Source organism: Typopeltis vanoorti, chromosome 19 (genome assembly GCF_054136105.1).
Source record: "Typopeltis vanoorti isolate ZY-2024b chromosome 19, IOZ_Tvanoo_1.0, whole genome shotgun sequence".
NCBI classification, from domain to species: Eukaryota; Metazoa; Arthropoda; class Arachnida; order Uropygi; family Thelyphonidae; genus Typopeltis; species Typopeltis vanoorti.
Window position 1 is genome coordinate 42,419,253 of NC_143567.1, and position 21,798 is coordinate 42,441,050.

The following is a 21,798-nucleotide window of genomic DNA, read 5'->3' on the forward strand; positions in this document are numbered from 1 at the left end:
CGGGGATATAACCGTGACAGTCCATCTATTATACATCGGCTTAAAAGAGGGATGGTCACTCGGTGCACAAGGTGACTGACCTGACTCTTATATGATTCAAGCACCTAACAGACAGTATTAATACTTCGAGTCATTCACGGATAGTAGTAGAATACTTTAACAAAAGTGCTTTGATAATCTTTTACAAACTATTTAGTGAAATTTTCCAATATTTATTTATTTTAATTAAAACTTTCGAATAAGTGATTATCTATCTCGGGTTTTTCATCCCGCTAAATAGGAATTGTTAGTTTATCCTTAAGAAATCTTATCTTAGCCACTAAAATAAAATAGCACTACACTATACACTATTGTGTCCTTATAAGGACTGGCTTAAAGGGGCGAAGCAAGACTGCTTTTCATATTCCCCGATGTCTGTCGAGGACAGTGTAAGGATAAGGTGTTATTGAGCTATAAAGCTCTGATCATGGCAAGAGGGTAACAGCAATAGCCGAGCCTCAGTTAGAACTTCATTGGCTACAGCATTGCCATCCATTACCCTCCAAGGATATTAATGGCATTCATCGCAGCCACTATTGTGTATTGTTTTCATTTCCCTTAAGAAGCAATTTATATGATATTTTAATAAGTGTACGAATCATATTAGCTTATATTAAATAAAAATATAACAGAACTGATCTTTCTGTTTTATGTATAATAATATACTAAAATAGATTTAATAAAAAATTACTAAAGATTTTTAATTTAAGTAGGTTGAAAGGTATTTTAATATTAATTGAAAGGTCTTTTAATGTAGCATTCCGAAGTGGTTTCTCCCATTTATAGTTCTGATTACAATAATTGTACAACAAGCAAAGAAGTAAATAATTATTCATAAATATTTATTCTTTTTTCCTTTTAAAGAATTGTTTAAAATGTACTCACTTTATTACGAAGAATTTTATGACATTAACACTGTCAATTGCTTGGATCTTCTCGGTACAGTCTCAAATATAATCTGTTTATTTATGAAAAGTTGTGAATTAATCGTATTGGTTAGAGAGTATTCCTAAGATTCGTATTGGTAGTTTATTCCTATCAATTTCATGAATTTGTTTGGCAGGAAAGTTTGGTTGTATAAAGAGTACATGTCATATCTATTTATGAAAACAAATTTCTATAATTTTAATACGCAGTGTAATTTACCTTGGAATTGTTCGATATAAATAAACTGTTAAATATTAAAGCTTGTTTTCCGAGTTTCCAATTCTTATCCCACCTAAATACTAACTACCATGAGTTTACAACATTAAAAAAAATCCTCCATTTCAGACATTTTTTTTTTTTTTTTTTTTTTTTTTTTCATTTACCTGTATCTGCGGTTGTAGGCATAGGATTGCCCATTGTGTGATTCACCGATGGCATTCTTATGTTTGTTAATCTGTTATTCATAAGATATTATTCTTATCTAAGTCATATTAACAGTAGCCCAATGTATGACTCAGAGGAACACGCATTTTTGTACACGACGAGTTTTTCTTTCTTTTTTTTTTTTTTAATTTATTTATATAGCAGAGGTTCCCAAACTTTTATACCTTACACCTTCTTTAAAATATTTTATAAATTTTGCTCCATCCTCCTAAAACAAGTACAGATCAATGGATTTGACATGAAAATTAACAATGAATATGCATTTTTTTTAATAATATAAAACTAATATAGAGTACTGCTACAAAGACGCGAATTTAAAAATACATTTGAAGTGTTTCTAAGAAGGTATATTGTCATTTACTTTCTAAAATAGCCAGGATTTGAGTCCTAATTCTACAGTACTTTATGACATCTAACCTTTCTCAACCAAGCAAAAGATTTCAAAATTGCTCCTTCATATGTCGTTAAAAACAATGCGCCTTCCCTGCTTTGAAGAACCTCTGATACAGAGGGAAAATAATTAGAAAAATATGCACTAGTTTGTCATTTCATTCATTGATGACACTGGAGTCTGAATCTTATTAGTAAAAAGAAATCAGATATTCATTTTAAACCATAAAATTACTGAAAGTTTTTGAAATAAGTGGAGTTAAATTAAACATTTATTTGAAATTGAATTTAATTTATACTTAAATGAAAACTTTTAAATAATATTGCTAAAAAATGACTTAATAGATGTTAAGCTATATGGTAGCATTTATGCCTAGTTAGTTGGTTCTCTTTCAACACATAATTCTTATACAGGTAACCCTCATATAACGCGGATGTTAGGTTCCATAGAAATGCCGCGTTATGCGAGACTCAGATCACATAGAAAAAGTAGAGTTATGTTCCGAAATTGTTTTTTTTTTAAAAAAAATATATATATATATATATATATATATATATATATATATATATATATATATATAAACAATGACATATACACCCCCTGTCCAAAAAGAAACCAACTTTTCGAAAATAGAGGAAACTAGTGGCGCCGCCTGTTGTATCTTTTTGTTGTCGAAAGCGGCAACCTTCATTAGTGTTGTATCAACTGTTTATGACATTTGTTTCATTAGAAGCCGAGTTATAGTACCAAGAGTGACAGTGTGTTTTGACGAATGGTCGGTCGTCACGATATTCATGCCGTACTCGACGAATTCTCGCTATCAATCGCTTCAAAACTTCAAGATAAAACTCACCATTGACCGTTTTGGCCAGGCGGAATGAATTCTTTGTGGATAATGCCCTTGGAATCGTAGAAACAAACCAGCATTGTCTTTACTTTTGACTTCTCCAAGCGACTTTTTTCCCGATGCCCCTCTTCTGGTGGTCTCCACTCAGCATTCTGGCGCTTTGTTTCGGGCTCATTCTCAAAACACCAGTTTCGCCAGTAACGATCGTTTCAAGGAAGTTTGAGTCCTTACGAGCGATTTTAATGAGATCCTTGCAGTGTTCAATTCGATACATTTTTTTGGTCGTCGGTCAACTTGTGGGAAACAAATCGCGAATTTAATTTACGAAGGCCCAAACTCTCGGTTAAAATGTTGTGCACAGTTGATTTTGGAATCCTCCAATTCATCTTCAATCAATCCCACGGACGATTTCGGGTTTGCTTTGATGAAGTCACGCACTTTTTGGATGTTAACTTCTCTCAGTCCGGTTTTTGGAAGGCTGGGCTTTTCGTCGTCCTCAAGCGTCTCACGACCACTTTGAAATCTCTTAAACCACTCGTAAACTTGAGTATGGGATAAGCATTCATCACCGTATGCTTTTTGAAGCATTTAATGCGTTTCGGTAAAACTTTTACCAAGTTTAGCACAAAAGTCAATCGTAGCTATCTGTTTGAAATTCTCCGACCGTTCGTCAAAACACTGTCACTCTTGGCACTATAACTCGGCTTCTAATGAAACAAATGTCATAAACAGTTGACACAACACTAATGAAGGTTGCCGCCTTCGACAACAAAAAGATACAACAGGTGGCGCCACTAGTTTCTTCTATTTTCGAAAAGTTCTGTTTCTTTTTGGACAGAGGGTGTATAAAAATATTTTTTTTACATAAAAAAGCCTTACATATTAATTATGTATGTAACTCACCAAAAAATAAAGTGCTCAGCTTGAGATTAACAAACTTATCATTTTAATGCGTTTTCCTTGCAGAAAACGAAGACAATTTTCAATAATAAACACTTTATACGGTAAACGGTTGACGCTAAAAATAAAAAAAAAAAAAAGTACATGCTTGCTAAAGAGTATTTTCCCAAATATAAATTCGCTATTTATAACTACATGCGCGATACGGGCAGACAAATTTAACGAAGATGAAATTTGATTTTTTAAGTAGCGCGGTGAAAAATATGAAAAGATAAAGGGTTACTACAATTTGTAGATCGCATTATATCGAAACCGCGTTATACGAGGGTTACCTGTATTACGTTTATATTAATTGTGGAAATCGATAATAAAATTTGCAAATAGTAGTAATAGTCTCTAGTTCCATCACCGAGTGGCGCTGCGATCAGTCATATGAGCGTAGCAACACAAGTATTTCAAAATGGCGGCTGTTATAGATGCGTACGAAGCAACATCTATAACATATATTATTTCACGGCTTCATTGCATTATAACTAAATCCTAGTTACATTAATTCGTGTGCTTCTATTGCCACGTAAAATTATTGTCACGATAAGTAGCTGTGCAAGAATATTCCTAGTTAATGTGAAGAGTCTTTGTTCAGGGGAACTGTTGACCCGTTTCAAACCAGATAACCATTCACAATGTTAGGCAGCTAATCATGAACTACCTAATCCTGTGACAAGCAACAATAAATTCGTTGCAGAACGTTCATCAAAATCGATAGCCATCACGCAAATTGTAGCCGTAATCATATCAATGCCCGCTATCTAATTTGAAACGAGTTCAGTAACAAACAATATGCGTTGATCTCCGAAGCAGGGATCAACTGCTCTATAGCAGACTGGCCAGGTTTTGAGATTACATGCCAGTTTTCATTAATAGATGGCGTACCAAGCGTATACTCATATTATCCCTCATAAAATGCCCGTTTTAACATATTTATATTATTAATGGCATATTTGCTTTGTTCTAAAATTTTAGCTAAAAAAACAATGTTTTCAAAAATAATATCTTCAAATTACATGAAATTACTTCCGCTTTATGGAAGATTTTCTCAATATTTATATTTTTTAATAGACACAATCCAAAAGAACATATTCATTTTTTTATAAAGGCACTCAGAGCTTTATGGCTCAACTATGAGAATCAATTGACCGTGAGATGCGGTGATTGATTCATTCAATCCAATATCCTTGGATGGCAATGCTGTAACCAATGAAGTTCTAACTGAGGCTCGACTATTGCAGTTGCCATGATCAGAGCTTTAATAGCTCAATAACACCTTATCTCTACACTGTCCTCTACAGATACAGATAACGGGGAAGATGAAAAGCATTCTTGCTTCGCCCCTTTAAGCCAGTCCTTATAAGAATATAAGGATGGCTCGGCTATTGTTGTTACCCTCCTGCCATGATCAGAGCTTTAATAGCTCAATAACATCTTATCCCTACTGTCCTCGACAGATAAAACGGGGAAGATGAAAAACATTCTTGCTTCGCCCCTTTAAGCCAGTCCTTATAAGGACTATATCAGTTGGTATCCGGATAGGCAGCAATATACCACTTTTGATTAGATTAATTATTTGATTACATTAATTATATACTACTTTTGATTAGATTAATTACACGTTCTATATACCACTTTTGATTAGATTAATTATATGTTCTATACGATTAAATTACTGAATGCAAAATTTAAAAACACATTACCTGCTGTAGAACCAGGTGGCGCTTGCATCCTACGAGGTAAATCCAAGGCCCATTGTTCTGCTGTTTTCCTCCTCAAATGTTCCCATTCTCTCAACGGGTCAGTCAGGCGAGGGTCAAGAAACGGTGATCTTTGACCAAATGCCGAAGCAAATGCACGTAAGTGTTGTTGTTGACCTGTGATAAGAATAAATATTTATTGAATAAACTAAAATGATAATATAATGTATTAAATGCCAGCCGTTTTATGAGTAGAAATTACGATTTTTTTTAAACGTATAAACACAGAATGTATCTTTGCTCACTAGCACCCTCTGGTGATCACATCTGAAATTAAATCAATATCGTTCCAGATTAAATTGCACAGTTTTAAACTTGGTCTCAAATGACGTCAATTTCTTCCCCCCCCCCCCCCAAACACACAAATCCCTTAAAGCAACCGGGTACGAAGTGTTTATAAATACTTGGCAATCCACTAATACATACCTCATAACCAACTGGAGTCGCTTCACACAAACTGGCACACGACGCCCAAAACTAACGCGACACATGATTGCTAATGAAGGAAGAGCAGGGAGGGTCGGGTTAAGCAGGGGAAGGAAAGCGTATGACAAACAGCGATGAACGCTGCGACTAAAGGCAGAGGTCACCGTGAACATCTGTTACCACACTCTGAGTCACTAGTTTATGGTGTATTTGATGCCAGGCGAGCATAACAGCCATCTTTAACGAAGCGAGACTGCAAGTGCGCCTTGAACTTACAAGGACACTTCCAAAAATAAGTGGCGGACGATGATTATCTCACTAATTTAGATTATTAATTCGTATACAGTATATTTACACGGACCAACCATCTCGCTAACGTATCTATGTTTCTCTTTCTGTGTGTGTGTGTGTTCCCATTTTTCACACGGTGGTAAATGCAATTGGTACTGCTTGACAATGCCCGTATGTTCTGCTCAATTCAAGAGAGTTTGTTTTCGGTATAAGAGTTCTTTGTGTGGCTGCTGCATGGGGGATATGTGGCATGCTTAGCGGTAGGCCTTCTAAGTCTAATGATATCTTTGTAATAATCGTTTTTTTTCCTCTACAATTTCCTGTTTTGTATCGGTTAGCCACTTGAACAAGTATAGTGTTTCTTCTCCCCCCCCCCGTCGGATCCGGTACATATCCTGCATACTAACTTAAGAGAATAGTGCATTGTCCCCCCTGTGTAAGTTGTCTCTGAATCGCGATGCTTTAAATAGAACCCATTTGTTTGCTTTTGCTTGCTGCAATTATAAATGGAATTTTTAGAATTAAAAGTTGAATAAGGAAAAATCGGACTTCTACGTTGGGGAATGTTATTAAACTTTATGAATACAATCAACAGTGACGAAATTGAAAAAAAAAAAACGATTATTTATATTTTTGATATTTATTATCACCAAACTCTGGTGAAAAATCTGTGTTTTATTGTTATGACATATCCGTGAACTGAACTGCCAACGCTGTTTCGAACTTTTTGGTCCTTTTCAGAAATCAAGCAAACTCAAATTTCCTTTCGGATCATGGGTTTAAGTAATGCAATAACAAGGCAGAGGAAGCTCCTTAATGTCTAATACTATTACTTTACAAAACTTCGATTTCTTAGTGTTTCAGTATCTTATTTCGCTTTGCTTGGTTTTAAGAAATGCAGTAATCTGTCTTTACCAAATACATAAAAAAAATGATCACACAGAATCCTTTTATAATCTGGGCTTAGCCTTGCTAGATTAGCTCTCGAACTTGCATGGGTTAATTTTGATAAACATCGAGAAAACAATTTTTTGTGTTTATATTTGAATGATTGTTTTAACGAGCTCAGCAGACTTCTTAAAAAAGTCTTTCTGTTTGAATTCTAATGTTTTACAGTGGATTATGTGGTCTATGATCAGACAGACTAAATTTACCCTGGATGAAGAGAATGCAGTATTGGTTTGTTTATCCTGAAGTCCACACGATGTATGGGCAGACGAGTGTTTTCCCATTACCAGTATAAAACAACATCGCTTAAGTAGCATAAATTTATGTTTGGTTCCACAGTGCTTATAATCATTGGCTCATTTAGTGCCTACAGGCTTTCTACGTTTTTTGGGAGCATAGCTGACGTTTAAAAATCTCAATTCAGAATCTGCTGTTTATCATTTAACAAATAAACAACTTTCCTTTTTTTACATACTAATCGTCTTTCTTTCCATCAGTACTTTTCTGGAACTTCATACGCCTGTAATACATCTTTCAACTGAGACTGAATGAGCAATCTTAGTTCCTCTCACAAAACAGACTAAGCCTGTGAATGCACGGAACTGATGACAGAACACATTAAGACTATACTAACGTCATTGCTTGCGAGTTCCACAGCCTAATTAGCATGTGTGTGTGTGTGTGTGTGCTTGCGTGAACTATATTAATAAAACAATTTAAAAAAAGATATTAAATACTGCTTCATCACGTCCTCTAGTATTCCACTTTTATTCTATTTTTTTTTTTATCACTACTTCCCAACCTCCGCATCGCGACAAGAGTTTTTATTTCGATATCCAGTTTCTTGAAGTAAACTCTAACAATTTTCTTTCTTTTCTTTCTTTCTTTTTTTTTTTTTTTGAATGTTTTTTTTCCCCATTCACATTGTCTCTCCTCCCCATTAGCCTCTTTATATAACGAGATGTTTGTAGAGCGTGTCCCCCTTTCTTAGGCGAGCAGTTATTTCCCGACATCCTTCGCGTTGAACACAGCGATGAACGTGTTGTAGATGAATGGTCACTCGAGGCATCAATCCACACCGAAGAGAAACCGGTAGTCTATTTCCTCTGACCTTTCACTTAACCCCAAACCCCGCAGCTGGGAAGCCGCTAACACCACTCCTTCGCTATCATTATGTACAGCTGTCAAACAGTAACAAATAACTGTCCAGTCAGCACAAATGACCACAGGCGTGGGCAAAGGAAGACAAGGGGTAGTCAAGGTGACAGTAACCATGACAACGGCCAGACATAAAGGAACAGGACAGCTCTTCCCAAGGGACCATGCCTGGATTTTAACGTTTACACCTGTAAGACTGGTAGCTAACAATAGGATCTGATAAACGACATCGGTGCTGACGTGAAGGGGGGGGGGGGGTAAGAGAGCAAAAAAAAAAAAAGTGCAATAGCGTAACGCATGACATCAAGTAATAACTGCATGATGGCTAATATCCTGCCGGGCTCCCTACGGAAGAAGACACACAAATTACTGAACACAGTCTTGTCCTGTTATTGCCGAAAGCTACTGGGATCAACGACTAATGTGTGGCCCGGAGTATGGTAGACAAATCTTCTACCTTAAGACATATTATATTAAGAAATAATGCCTTAAGACCTAGCAGCACAATCCTTCCAAAAATTTAATAAATGAATACTTTTTCATTAAATGATTCTATGATTTTTTTCTAATAGTGTTTATGTTAATCCCAATACAAAACTTGTTGAGTTAATGGATTATAAAATGGGTTGAAGACAGAATTTAAAAAAAAAAAAAAAACTTAAGTACGGATGTTTTGGAATGTCTTTAGGTGGGAGATGAATTTCATTATGATCCCTCTACTCTTACAGACCTTTTTCGAATCCAGGGCCTCCTAGTAATCATGGTGATGGTCTCACACCGAACGATCCGATGGTCTACCATCTAAAGACATCTAGAAAACATCTGTGACCACAGTGGGATTTGCCAGTCCCCACCCCGGCCTCTTTTGTTGCAGAGCGAATACGATAACCACTCAACTAAAGGTAGACTGATGCTAACGAAATGAAAATTAGTAATATGCGCTGACTTTATAGTCATAGACAAGAAATAATAACTATATTGTTTTGTTCTTTCCGTAAGTTTGTTTATAGGAGACTCCTGATGGCAGTACTTGTGCTACTTATATTATCCTTAATAAGAAATATTCGTGTTTTAATCCTCCCCCCCCCAAAAAAAAATCATAAGCAAACAAAGTTTGTGTGTGAAATATCTTCACGACAAGCTGTCCACGCACGTCAATTGCCTTAATATCCCACAATGCAAAAACATGATGGGAAAGATCACCCACACACAGACTGCCTTTGATCTTTATAGAGGTCTCATCAGTGGGAGCTAGACTCAAGCGATACCAAGGTTAAAAGAAAACAATAAACCCAAACCTTTTACTGTCGATGTTGATCTAGATCACTGAACAGCCCACTACTTTCACATCTGTGAAGTTACAAATGTCGCAATGCAATATAACTAATGAAACTATACTCATATTGCCATCTACACGAGCATTCTCGTGTTTTTTGTATTTCTAGTTATGACAGTTACTTTTTTCTCTACTTTTCTTTATAAATGCCTATACATATATTATTTCGAAACGTATTTTAGACATCTGAGTCTTTCACAAACCTCAAAACTTCGCGGGTCGTCATTTGCCTAATTCACACAACTCCTAGGCAGACTTTCCAGTGAATAGTAATAAAATGTTTTGACCGATCATTCACTAAAACGAAAAGTCAGTTCAATAGCGAGGTAAAATTTGTTAGTTTCATCCTCAGCCCATATTTTAACTCTTCCCTAAATTTCGGATCGGACTACGCATCTCCACAGTATTAGCATCTAACAACAAAACGCCCATGCCTACAATGGAATTCGAATCCATCGTCTTTTGGTTTATGAAGAAGAGAATCCTTTTCCAATATGAATTTCATAGAAATCTTGTCAACTATAAATGTTTACATCAATAAAGAAATACCATTTAGCAGAGACAAAGCACTCTACCAAGTTTTTATTCCGAGTAGTGAAGTTGCACACGCAAACCACTAACACAGCAAATATCTCGTATTTAAACTCCTGCCGAGTTGAGTCTTCGTATTTTCACACCTCTGAAGTCGCAAGTGTCAATGCAACTAACGAAACTATACTGCCATCTATGAAACTATACATGAAACTCGTATTGCCATCTACACGCTAATACGTACTCCTCCAATGCTCTTAAGGTTGAGAAGACCTAGGTTCGGTTCCCTTCTCTACAACAAGAACCTTTATAAGAGCAGTACAGAAGATCCACTAGAGATGAGTTAGTTGGTCTTATAAGGATAGGGAAAGGATTTTCTTCCTCGCAAAACAGACAGATCGGCAGAAGAACACACGCGAAGACATAATTAACCCTGTCAGATCATTTTTGACATAATTTATTGACGCATCAGCAAATATGGTTAAGCGACAATATTAACACGCGTTCCTTCAAATACCCCGCCCCCCACGAAGACATCTACTGGAAAAGTTAAGAAGTCTGAAAGCCAAAGAAATGATCCTTTTCTTGAGGAGTAGTCGTCTTGCTTAACTGGCCAACACAGCGTTAATTTGCTACCTGTAGATGAATTGCTGATTTACAGAATCTTGATGCTTCCCTCCTACCTCATAACGTTTGATTGATTACTACTTCGAAAGCGATATTAAAGATAGAAATATTTGTAATCAGTCAGATCTTTATTAAGCAGGTTTTTATTGTATTCATTTAGACTTTCTGTGGGAATGAGAAGAGCAAAAAATATTGGATTTTTTTGTATTTTTATATTTCCTATGAAAATATATAAATCTCTTTTTCATACCACTCGTATAGGAAAGGTGGAAGCGACTTCGTAAGTGAATCTGATTTTTTTTCATAACAAAGCCAAAATATTCATATTACCCACAATAGACCTGTACCACAATAGACACACCGAGCAAGGTAGGAGAAAAGGATAAGGTGAATCTTTGCAATCAATATCTTCCCTCCCCTGCCGAAGGAGCGCGTTATACTCCGTATCGATGGGGTAGCCACTGATAGATCGACTGGCGTGACATGAAAATTTAATCTCGGCGGTTCGCCGCAGTTCCGTAGTCCGCGTTCGTGTTAGGGGGCCACTACCGCCTAACATTCGTGTGCGTGCAGCATGTATGTATGTGTGTGAGTGCGTGCGTGCGTGCTGTGGCCTCTTTCTATGGGTCGGATGACGTCGCCGCCTCGCGACATAAACACTACCCCGGGGTGGAGTAGCGAATAATGGGGTTCGTCTTCAACCCGAGTTGCGATGCGAAGCCAATGAATATTTCATGGCTTCGTGAAGCTTCATTATGGCCGGCTGTAGCCCACAGGGGTCTTTCTACGGAGTAAATATCCGTATTGCGTGCCGCTGTATCGACTGGCGGAGTTGCTGCAGCATCTACCGCTCGAAGAGAGCCTTATAGTAGGTCAATCTGTGATGCTCTGTCATCTCCCCGCCTCTTGCAGCGGTCTGCTTTCCCTCCCCCCACGTGTGCGCTGTCTACATGTGGTCAGTTCCCACGACATCGTATTAGCCAGAGACCCTGTGTTGAAACTTTAAACAGTCATCGTCTGTGCGCTACTCCAAGGAAGGCGAATCGAAAACATATACATAGCACAGTGGACAATGTGCTTATCGTTTAGACTCGGTAGTCCAGCTTAATACCACTGCGTCTCCTGGTTAACATTTCTCAAGCAAATAACCAGGACCCGAATGACTCGGTAAGATTTTCTAGCTTAAATTATCGAGATGTGAATTTGACAACATGGAAATAGATATTCGACAACGATATATTTTGCTATAAATCGTAAAAGGAAAACACGTCTACCTGTCTCCGATAAAAGTAGTTACCATAATAACACATAAATAAAAAATGAAGTATTTATATTGTAGCCATGCTTCTAAAATTGCTCTTGAATCCCTGTGGTTAGTCGATTACTCACGAGAGGGTGTTCTGAACGTCGGTAAAATGCATTGAATACTGAGAATTTTTCGTGGACGGTTTGCGCTTATTTCTTAGCTCGCTAGAGGGCGCTTCTTCGAAGACGCGCCCTCTCTCTTTATGATCCACCCTGCAACTAGTGAATCGAGAATTTATGAACATATATGTTTAGTGATTTATTCACCAGAGGGCGTATTGAGCGGAATGATGGTGATGCAAATTATGGAATGCTTTATGATCTCTGGAGGAAATATACTTTTACTCACCACAGAATACTTTGAATTTTGAAATGATCAAATAAGCTTAGCTGATAAATTTAGATGGTATTAGTTATTTTTCTGTATGCTTGCTGAGCCAAGCGAAACTGATTTTCTGTAGTAAATCCTTTATGCAAGGATGATAATACGTAAAATACTAATTATTTACATACATTATCCTAAAAAATCTTGGGATAAATGCACATAAATAAAATATATCTTTATTATGACAAAATGATCACATGTTCGGTCTTTGGTCCATGATAACAACCTTGAGTTCTGTGAAAAAGCAATCTACTAATTTCTCATAGAAAAGTGGTGTATTGCAGTTCCGATAATGAAGAAGGGCGTCTTGGCCACTTCCTAATTCTGAATTCTACTTCATCCTACAGATGCTTTATCGGGTTCAGGTGTGTCTCTGTGATGGCCAGTGCAATGTTTGATATTATTCTCTTCAAACCAAGTATTTACATTCGCTGAAACATTACAATATCAAGTGTAAGACGCACAGTTTGTCCAGAACATCAAGTGTAGGATTTGTCAGTCATGATTCCGTGCACTACGACCAGTGGATCAAAATCCATACCGCAACCCACATTATTCCACTGTCACCAGCAAACTTCATCATTGAAACAAACACAGTTTAACATTTCCAAAAACGATCTATCCGCGTGTCGTTTAGCTGCTCCATCTAGCCTGTATGTGTGTTTTTTTTTCATGCCAATCTTCTGGTTTGCAGTCATTCATCGTATGCTGCTTTTTTCGTATTAAAGAGACAGTTATGGGATTGTTTGTAATAATCAAGGCTCTCAGGCCTACTCAGCCGTATTTTGGATGTCCGTTTCTTAAATACTTTTGCCAAGTGTGGACTTGGGTATACTTACCTACTGAGATCAGGAGCCCTATATTCTTCACATGACATTCGACTATCATAACTTTTGGTAGGGTAGTATGTATTCATGTGAAAAAGTCAGTTGAATAGTTAAGGATTACTTTACTTCCTTGGTTACTCGAGGAGGGTTATCTTGTTGCTCTTTGGAGGGAGAGAGAAAAATGCAACACTTTCTGATAAAAGGTATTGGGAGGATAGCCGGAATGTCATTACAAAGTGGAAGTCTTTTCTGAAAATATCTTGAATTTTTTACACATTAATTTACCATATTTTAAACTTATTAAAATATTGAAACACTTCAAATATAATAGAATACGTTAACTTCAATAAATTATATAACTTAAAAAATATAAATAACATTAGATTCCGAAAAATCAGGAAAAGACCCTCCTCCAAAAGAAATGGGAGGGGGGGATTCTGTTTTATCTAGAAAAAAATCCACTTAAATGTCTTTGACTACTTCGAATAATTTGTTTTACAACTACAAGTTCAGTGAGTTTAGTTAGCCTATCTCTCACCAGACGGCACTGCGAATATACATATATCTTTGTTGTATGAACAGCTGTAGGAGGGACATTAAATTCAGGTTTGTTGTGCAGGTCACAGAAGCAGTGATGCACGATACTATCCATAATTCAGGAACGCTGGGGCACGCGGTGGTTAAATAATTAAAATGGTTCCTTTGCCTAGAGGATAAGCGATGATTCATCATTGCTTGCTTCCGTGTGTTTGACTTGTGAGTTTTCTCTCTGGGATACCGAGATTGACGTACCTTGTAGGCTGACCACAATGCGCACGGTAACTTGTTTATTTACAATAAAAAGGCACCCTGCACTGCACAATACAACCAAATCGCGTGATAGTATAAGTGAGAGCTTAATAAACACTGGAAAGAATTCATGGTTATAGGCTGCCATGTATGGAGCAATACCTTTAAAATCTTCACAAAAATGAATGAAACCAAATAAATCAGTGGGTTATTTAACCCTGTTCACTCGCTTGTAATATCAAGCTTTCGTGTTTATTTGAGTCTAACACAATAATTCATTAAGTTAATAACAATGGTGTTTATCGTTTAAAGACCCCAATTATTTCTTTAATTTTTATTATTAATTATTATTTTTATTCAAATTCGTGATACAATAAACGAGCTGAAAATAAGTATGAAGAAAGTTAAATGAATCTTGTAATAAACAAAGTTTAAAGTCCTTATAAGGACTGGCTTAAAGGGGCGAAGCAAGAATGCTTTTCATCTTCCCCGTTATCTGTAGAGGACAGTGTAGGGATAAGGTGTTTTTGAGCTATTAAAGCTCTGATCATGGCAGGAGGGTAACAGCAATAGCCGAGCCTCAGTTAGAACTTCATTGGCTACAGCATTGCCATCCATTACCCTCCAAGGGTATTATTAATTAATCACCGCATCTCACGGTCGATTAACCCATCCACAAAGTTTAAAAAAAATAAAAACATTCTTTATCAGCTGTTACTCTTTGTCTGTTAAAAGTGTGTAATTTATTGTCTTATTCAAATAAAAAATTTAATGTCTACTCATATAAAAAGGAAAATATTAATAAGAAGCAATAAGTTGCTATGTCTTTTATTTTATTTAAATAAAAAAATTTTATTTATTCAATACTTTTTTAAGCTGTTCAACAAATAACTTCAACCATTTTATTCCAATAAAATTATTTCACGATGTCGTTACTTGACGCTAGAGGCGCTGTTCATCAATATAGTATTGCTGAGAAATGATCGTCAGAGATTAATTTTTAAAAATCGTTAAAAATTAAAAAAATTATATTCATTATATGAACACAAAAATTAAAGATAAAAGTTACGTGTTTTACTACTAAGTTTCAAGCTGTTCAACAAATAACTTAAACTATTTTATTCTAATGAAATTATTTCACGATGTCGTTACTTGACGCTAGAGGCGCTGTTCATCTATATAGTACTGCTGACAAATAATCGTCAGATATTAATTTTTAAAAATCGTTAAAAATTAAAAAAATTATATTCATTATATGAACACAAAAATTAAAGATAAACTTACGTGTTTTACTACGTGGCTCTCTTGGTCCATCGACAGTGATCTTAATAGCTTTACTATAAGTGGTAACTTGCGGTGGACTTGTGCTGATGGTGATAGTCAGAGAAAAACTTTTACCTGTAATAAAGATTAAATGAGTCATTTAAAAATTAAACTTTTTTTTTAATATGAATAAAATCATTGCCGACTTTTCAATATATATATATATATATATATATATATATATAGATGGTCGTAAATATGAATCCCAGGAATTATTTTTATTAATTCTTATATTTTATACATGAAAATCTGCCACTAAAAAAATAAATAAAAATACCACCAAGGTCTGAAATAGAAGATAGGATTTCTGTTACAAACAGAACACGAGAAAGATCATGTATTTCTGAGAAGTAGCTAGCAAACAGGTTTTAGTATTTGAATAGTAGGGGGATTTATTAGGGCCGAGGTGCAGCTTGACCTACTTTAACCTGAATAGTTGTTTACGGAAGCGAAAAAAAGAGGAAAGGAGAAGTAATTCTGGCAGGGAAACTACCTTAATTGAATCACCAACAGTATTTGCATTAAGCTTAGTGCAAAAACTTCGTAACACAACCGAAATCCGTGAATTTGTTCAAATATTTTTCAAGTGGTTCATGTCCAGTATGAAAGAGGATCTTGGATTCCTTTCAATTGCTAGCAGTGAACAATGGTTGAAGTGCTTAATTTAGGAAGAAATTATTGAGAATTGATTTGTGTGGTTAGCTGAAGCATCACCAGGATATAATTTGAAGAGATTAACAAAAGTGGGCCTGTAGCGATTGAGGGTTGGAGACTGATGCTGGTTTGACAACTTTAGTTTCGCTTTTTTTAATCAGAACTCGTAGTTTAACTTTCGTATTGTTCTAAATGACCTGTAAGTAGCAGCGCCCTCTACCAGCAGGTTTTGCATCTTTCACTTTTACTCAGCAACTTCTAGAAAACTTTCTAAGTTTGATTCTAATTATCTCAGGACTAGTGGAAGAGAGGGGGGGGTTAAGAGTGGAAAAAGAAAAATGGGGAAGGATAAGAAAATGAAAAGGGGGCCGCACAACATTAGGGCCGTGTACAAAGGGCAGCAGAAAGTGATCGTCTCTCTACCGCCCTTTTCTTGTCACCGTTCTTCGTTAATGACAGCTACGGTCTCCATCTTTCGTCCTGTTTAAATGATTCAAGTGGCAACCGGTTTGTATGCTAAAGAACCCTTGACGCAAGGCTTTTAGTGTTAGTCTCAGTGCTAATGGCAAAAACGTTCATGGAAGAAGAAAAAAAAAAGCTTCAGATTCACACCTCAAGACAGAGGAGAAGTTTGCAATCATCCATTGCTTGCTCACACGAAGGTTTCGTCATTTGTTTTCATTTCACAGGCAGTAGAAATGATGCGTTGTAAGGAGGACCCCCTCCCTCCCCCCCCTTACCCCGTCTGTCGGCTTGAACTAGTCGACCAGAAAGAGAGGCCACAGTCGCTGCTTTTGCATGCATGAGTTCATCTCAAAAGCCAAAGCGGAGGCCATTAATGCGAAGGCTTTTTGTCCCTCTACTGAAAAGTTGGTAAAAATTGCTAACCAAACTAATGTGACAGTCAGCTAGGCAACAGCCAGCCGTGGCGGGGAAGAGGCAACGCTCGGCTGATCGGGAACCTCACTAGGGTGACGGTGAGAGCCGCCTGCTCAGTCAGCCAACCGGACACAATTCGGGACACACACAACTAATATGACGCTTAAAACTGTAAGGGTTGCTTTCGTTGGATGTTAATGTCCCGGATGGAAGCCTCTTTTTCTTCGTGTAGCACTTTTTGGTCTTGTTAGACCTTCTGACGAATGCTGAAAGTATAACTCCCCCCCCCCTTTCTTTGTCGATTCTTCCCCGCCTCACCCACTCACATAATTTTTTTTACCCAGTACGGAAAGGGTGCTAACGTACAAGACATTTCTTGTTTGACATCGAAAGTATGCAAGTCATTAATTTCTGCATTAGTTAAGGGAAGAAGTGGGGGTGGGAGGGATTTCAAAATTGGGGGAATTGTGCCGAATGTTTTAAAACTATTTCTGTGTGTGTGTGTGTGTGTCGCACGCGCGAGCACGATTACACCATGTAAAAAAATTACAAAGTTTTAGTGACTTTATTTTTGTTTGTTTATGACAATTCCACCCATAAAAACTTTATATGATTGAATAATCTGGAAACCCTGCCTCTATGTAGAACCAAACTGGAAAACTAACTTCTTATAATCATTCCATTCATTGAAGATTTGAATTTTTGCATCACGTCACAGTTAAAACAAAACAACGGGAACCTTTTATTTTCATAAATCTTCTAAAAAAATAATTATTATAACATATTTACATATGTTACACGCCACTTATCCCACATATAAATGTCTTTAATTTTAATAAATACAAATTCGGTGATAAAAATGTCATTTGACATTTTTCTTATAATTTGGATGAGAACAAAATAACTATTAAATCATTGGAACATTAGGATCTGGGCAAGGCCAAAAACATTTAGCATAAACAATCGCACCACCAGTTGTGCATAATAGCAAGAGTTAGCCTAATAGCACCTCGGTAGGACCTTGCTGACCTTGGTTCTAGTACAAAAGTTCTCGTGAAATTACCAATGTCTTCTTCAACAGCACGTGATATAGAAGTATTTTAACCAAGGAGTTAGAGACCAATTGAACTATATCGTTAATGAGGCCATTTTCATCATCTTCTTCTTTGCTAGTCTAATAATAATTATAGGCTTAGCTTGTTTGTTCTCCAGTTGAATTCGTCAGTAGCACATGACGCATGTAATGATGGTTTTATATATTCTTCCAAGGATCGTGACTCATGGAGTCAATGTTCTCAAGAAATCTTAAGAAAAGTAGTTCTCTTTTATTCGTATGAAAGTTATTATAATGTGAAAGGAATTATTAAAACGTCTTTTAGCTTTTAAGGTATGTTTTTTTAATTTGATTATAGCATACTGATTTTTGTTAAGAATACCAAGCTATTTTAAACCTGGTTTTACTCAATTTCCCAAGTAAGCAAACAGACAAACAAGTCAAGTTTGCGCCTGCACGCTTAATAACGTTAAAACACCTTATGGTAAGTTGTTCTGGTAAAATACTTATAAGCTCTGTATTACTAAAATATTGGTATTTCTAGCCTGGCTCCCACTGATGAGACCTCAATAAAGGTCGAAACCGGTCTGGGTAGTGGCCCCTGGCCTTTAATACATAGCATCGTACATCTCCTCAAGGAGATGGGCTGTGCATTAAGGATAGATATTAAGAATAGTGATCAGAGCTTATTCTACTTTCATCATGAGTTGCCTTGACTTGCACTACTTTGAGGGTCAGCTAGACTTCCAATACGTGCAGGCGCAAACTTGACTTGTTTGTCTGTTTGCTTACTTGGGAAATGGAGTAAAACCAGGTTTAAAATAGCTTGGTATTCTTAACATTTATTATATCCAAGGTAAAATACTTTATACTGATTTTTTTTTTTTTTTTTTTTTTTACATTTTTACAAGCTATATTCATTAAGTAATAAATGATCCCAATCGAATAACATTAAAGTAAACGTTAATAATAATTATAATAGAATACAGACTCAATATTATAAAAAAACATATATATATATATATATATATATATATATATATATATATATATATATATATATATATAATAAATATTTATATATTTATTATTTATATATATTATATTACTTAACAAATGAGCTTAGAGACATCAGTACAACGCACAGAACTAATGAGCTATAAATAATCACGAAAACGTAATATTTTAGATTACAGTTTATTATTAATAAACAAGTGTATAAGCCATACTTTTATGAGTTTAAAAAAATTAAATAAAAATCAATATTCCTAATGAAATGTTATTAAGAATAAAAGTTAACATTTTTAAAAAACTTTTTAGGCTTTAAATCTGTTTAAACATCTTGTTACCGCTCTTGTTGAATTTGACAAGAGGGCGGGCTTGCTCTATTGCTTCAGCGCAAAAACAACGCCTCCGACTTGATGTAAAAAACGATTCTAATTAATCCCGGTGAGTCAGTCAACGGTTCCTTCCGCTTACTCACACGCGGGATTCATATAGTTCTTCTTTTAAACCAGAGTTCTTGAAAAGGATGCAAGATGCTCCCTAACAGGAAGTAAGGAGACTGCTAGTCTGACTATACGGGTCATCACTACACCTGTTTCTATCTACGGGAGCGCGCTCTGACTCCAGCGGCGATGTGGTTGGGCTGACAGTACAGGCGGCACCAGATCGGTCTAGAGGCAACGAAGTTTAACCGTATTGTCATGTGTGGGGAATTTGTACGTTCCACAGTGCACGAGACACGAACAGGGTTAGAAGGGAGGGAAGCACAATGGAATGTGTGCTGGTGACAAGCATTAAATACCATCCAGAAAAGCATGTGTGTGCGCGTGTGTGTGTAGAATGAGGTGCGAGACAACTTAGAAATGCAGGGTGAATAAGGAAATGGCCAAATGCTTGTTTTAAGCGATAATCATGGTTAAAAAACACGTCAAAATTAAACAACAAAATCAATTCCTTTAATGAATGAGTGTTCATTTTCTTCACTAAGAAAAAAATCGTTTTTGTTCTGCAAAGGGACGCCACCTGTTGAGAAATTAAAATATCTTTGTTTTTTGTTTTTTAGTAATATCAGTCATGTCATTAAAAAGTTATCTGTTTCTTTAGGTATAAACCAATGACTTTAATCTATAATCCTGCTCTCTTTGTCGTTCTGTATCTTTTGCTAGCTGTAATTCTTTTCGCTTCTCTCTTTCTTATCTTTGTCTCTTTACAAAACTAAACTTAAACTCTAAACTTAAGACATTGGATCTGTGTTTGTGAATGCATTCGACATCTTTGAGTTACCACATCTTTTGAATTTCTTTCAATCTTTCCTTCTCCTCTCTCTCTCTCTCTCTCACACACACACACACACACACACACACAATACTCTATTCTTTTTCTATAAAATAATTAAAGTTACAAACCAAATGTTTTAAGTATCTTTCAGTCTATGATTCCCTCTCTCTCTCTCTCTCTCTCTTTCTTTCTTTCTTATTCTCTGGCTCCCTCCTATCTGTGTCTCTCTATAGTACACCAAATATATCTGTTCGGTCTAAATATTCATTTTACGCCTATTAGTCTGTTATTTTTTTCTCTCTCTCTCTCTCTCCTCTCTATGTTTGCGACCGAGAGAGAAAATCAGTTAAAACCTCTGGTTACACACCAGTGAAGAGATAAGTTGAATTCTAAATTAATCCAGAGATCGGTGAAAGAAATACCGAAACATTATCCTCATCGTGCAGTTATAAATCTGGTCTGTTTGGTTAATAAGCTACAGAGGAAGAAGAAAAAAGTAGATCAGTTTTCTAAGGCTGGCATCATCGTATGAAACGTGAAGTTTTGCGAACTGTTTAACGGTGTACAATAGAAATATTAGGCTTGCACTTCTTGGCTGGCGACTGAGCTTTGGGGTGGTAATTATCGCTTGGATTTTTATTTACCACATTTAATTAGGGAATTAATTAGTCGATGACTCATCTTCCAGTTAATTGCGCCTAATAACAATAAACCGAATGGGGGCACAAAGAAAGAAAGAATCGAAGCACAAATGTAGTAATTAGTAGTAATTATTTAGCACCGGACATACTCGGCATTTACATTATCTGAATAATGTAAATGCCGACCATCTTTAAAAGACTTATCGTTAGTCTATGAAAAAAATGACTTTTTGCTACTCGTGTAACGTTACCTAAGCCTAATCCTCTTTTGCGTCCTCTTACCATGTCTACACCTGTCTCCTTTTAAATCCTTTTCCTCCCTCTTCCCACTTGGTTAAGATCAAAGTGTCACCTTTCTTCCTACAGCGATTCTCTTCTACTTCGCGTGCATTCTTTTAGTGACTGCACAACTCCATAATCAGTTTGGTTACTTGCGGCCATAAAACTTTTGAATTCGCAAAGCGGCAAAAGAACCGGCTGACATTTTTCAAGCACACAGTAAAATGTTATTTTAATATTTGAAAAGGAAGCTATAATGGCTTTATGTTTATCGTTTAATATATTTAATCAATAACAACAAAAAAAAATAATAATATTCTAACCAAGGTAAACAGAATTTTGAGCAGAAGGAAAACTAAAGTTTCTTTCTGCGCATACAAGTACCTACCCACATATTAATGAGACATGACGTCATTAAAAGTTGTTTTTACTATTTATTAGCATAATTAATAATACATGAAGAGAGTGAACGATGCTACATGTGGCACCTATGGGTAGAAAATAGAAATATAATAATAAAAAAGGTCTACTTCTGGAAATTGCACGCATCTACGAGTACGTGACAATGTACAATAGCTAACATTATTAGCTTGCTATCTTGAGGCTTGAATTAACATGCCAAAATCATTTAACACACTATACTTAGGAAAAGGCTAAGATTCTTTATTGCGTGGGGTGAGCCAAGTGTAGTCCTCAAATGCTAAAT

General features: G+C 36.1%; 1 protein-coding gene across 1 annotated transcript in view; it reads right to left on the reverse strand.

The window, feature by feature from the left end:
- The window catches only part of LOC150096042 (uncharacterized), a 50,181-nt gene that overhangs the window by 21,039 nt on the left and 7,344 nt on the right, over positions 1-21,798 (reverse strand). The window contains exons 2-3 of the mRNA XM_090409094.1: positions 15,264-15,377; positions 5,300-5,473 (exon numbers count right to left, since the gene is read on the reverse strand). Coding sequence (XP_090265220.1) covers positions 5,300-5,473; positions 15,264-15,377 — 288 coding nt within the window. The remainder of the gene's footprint in view (positions 1-5,299; positions 5,474-15,263; positions 15,378-21,798) is intronic.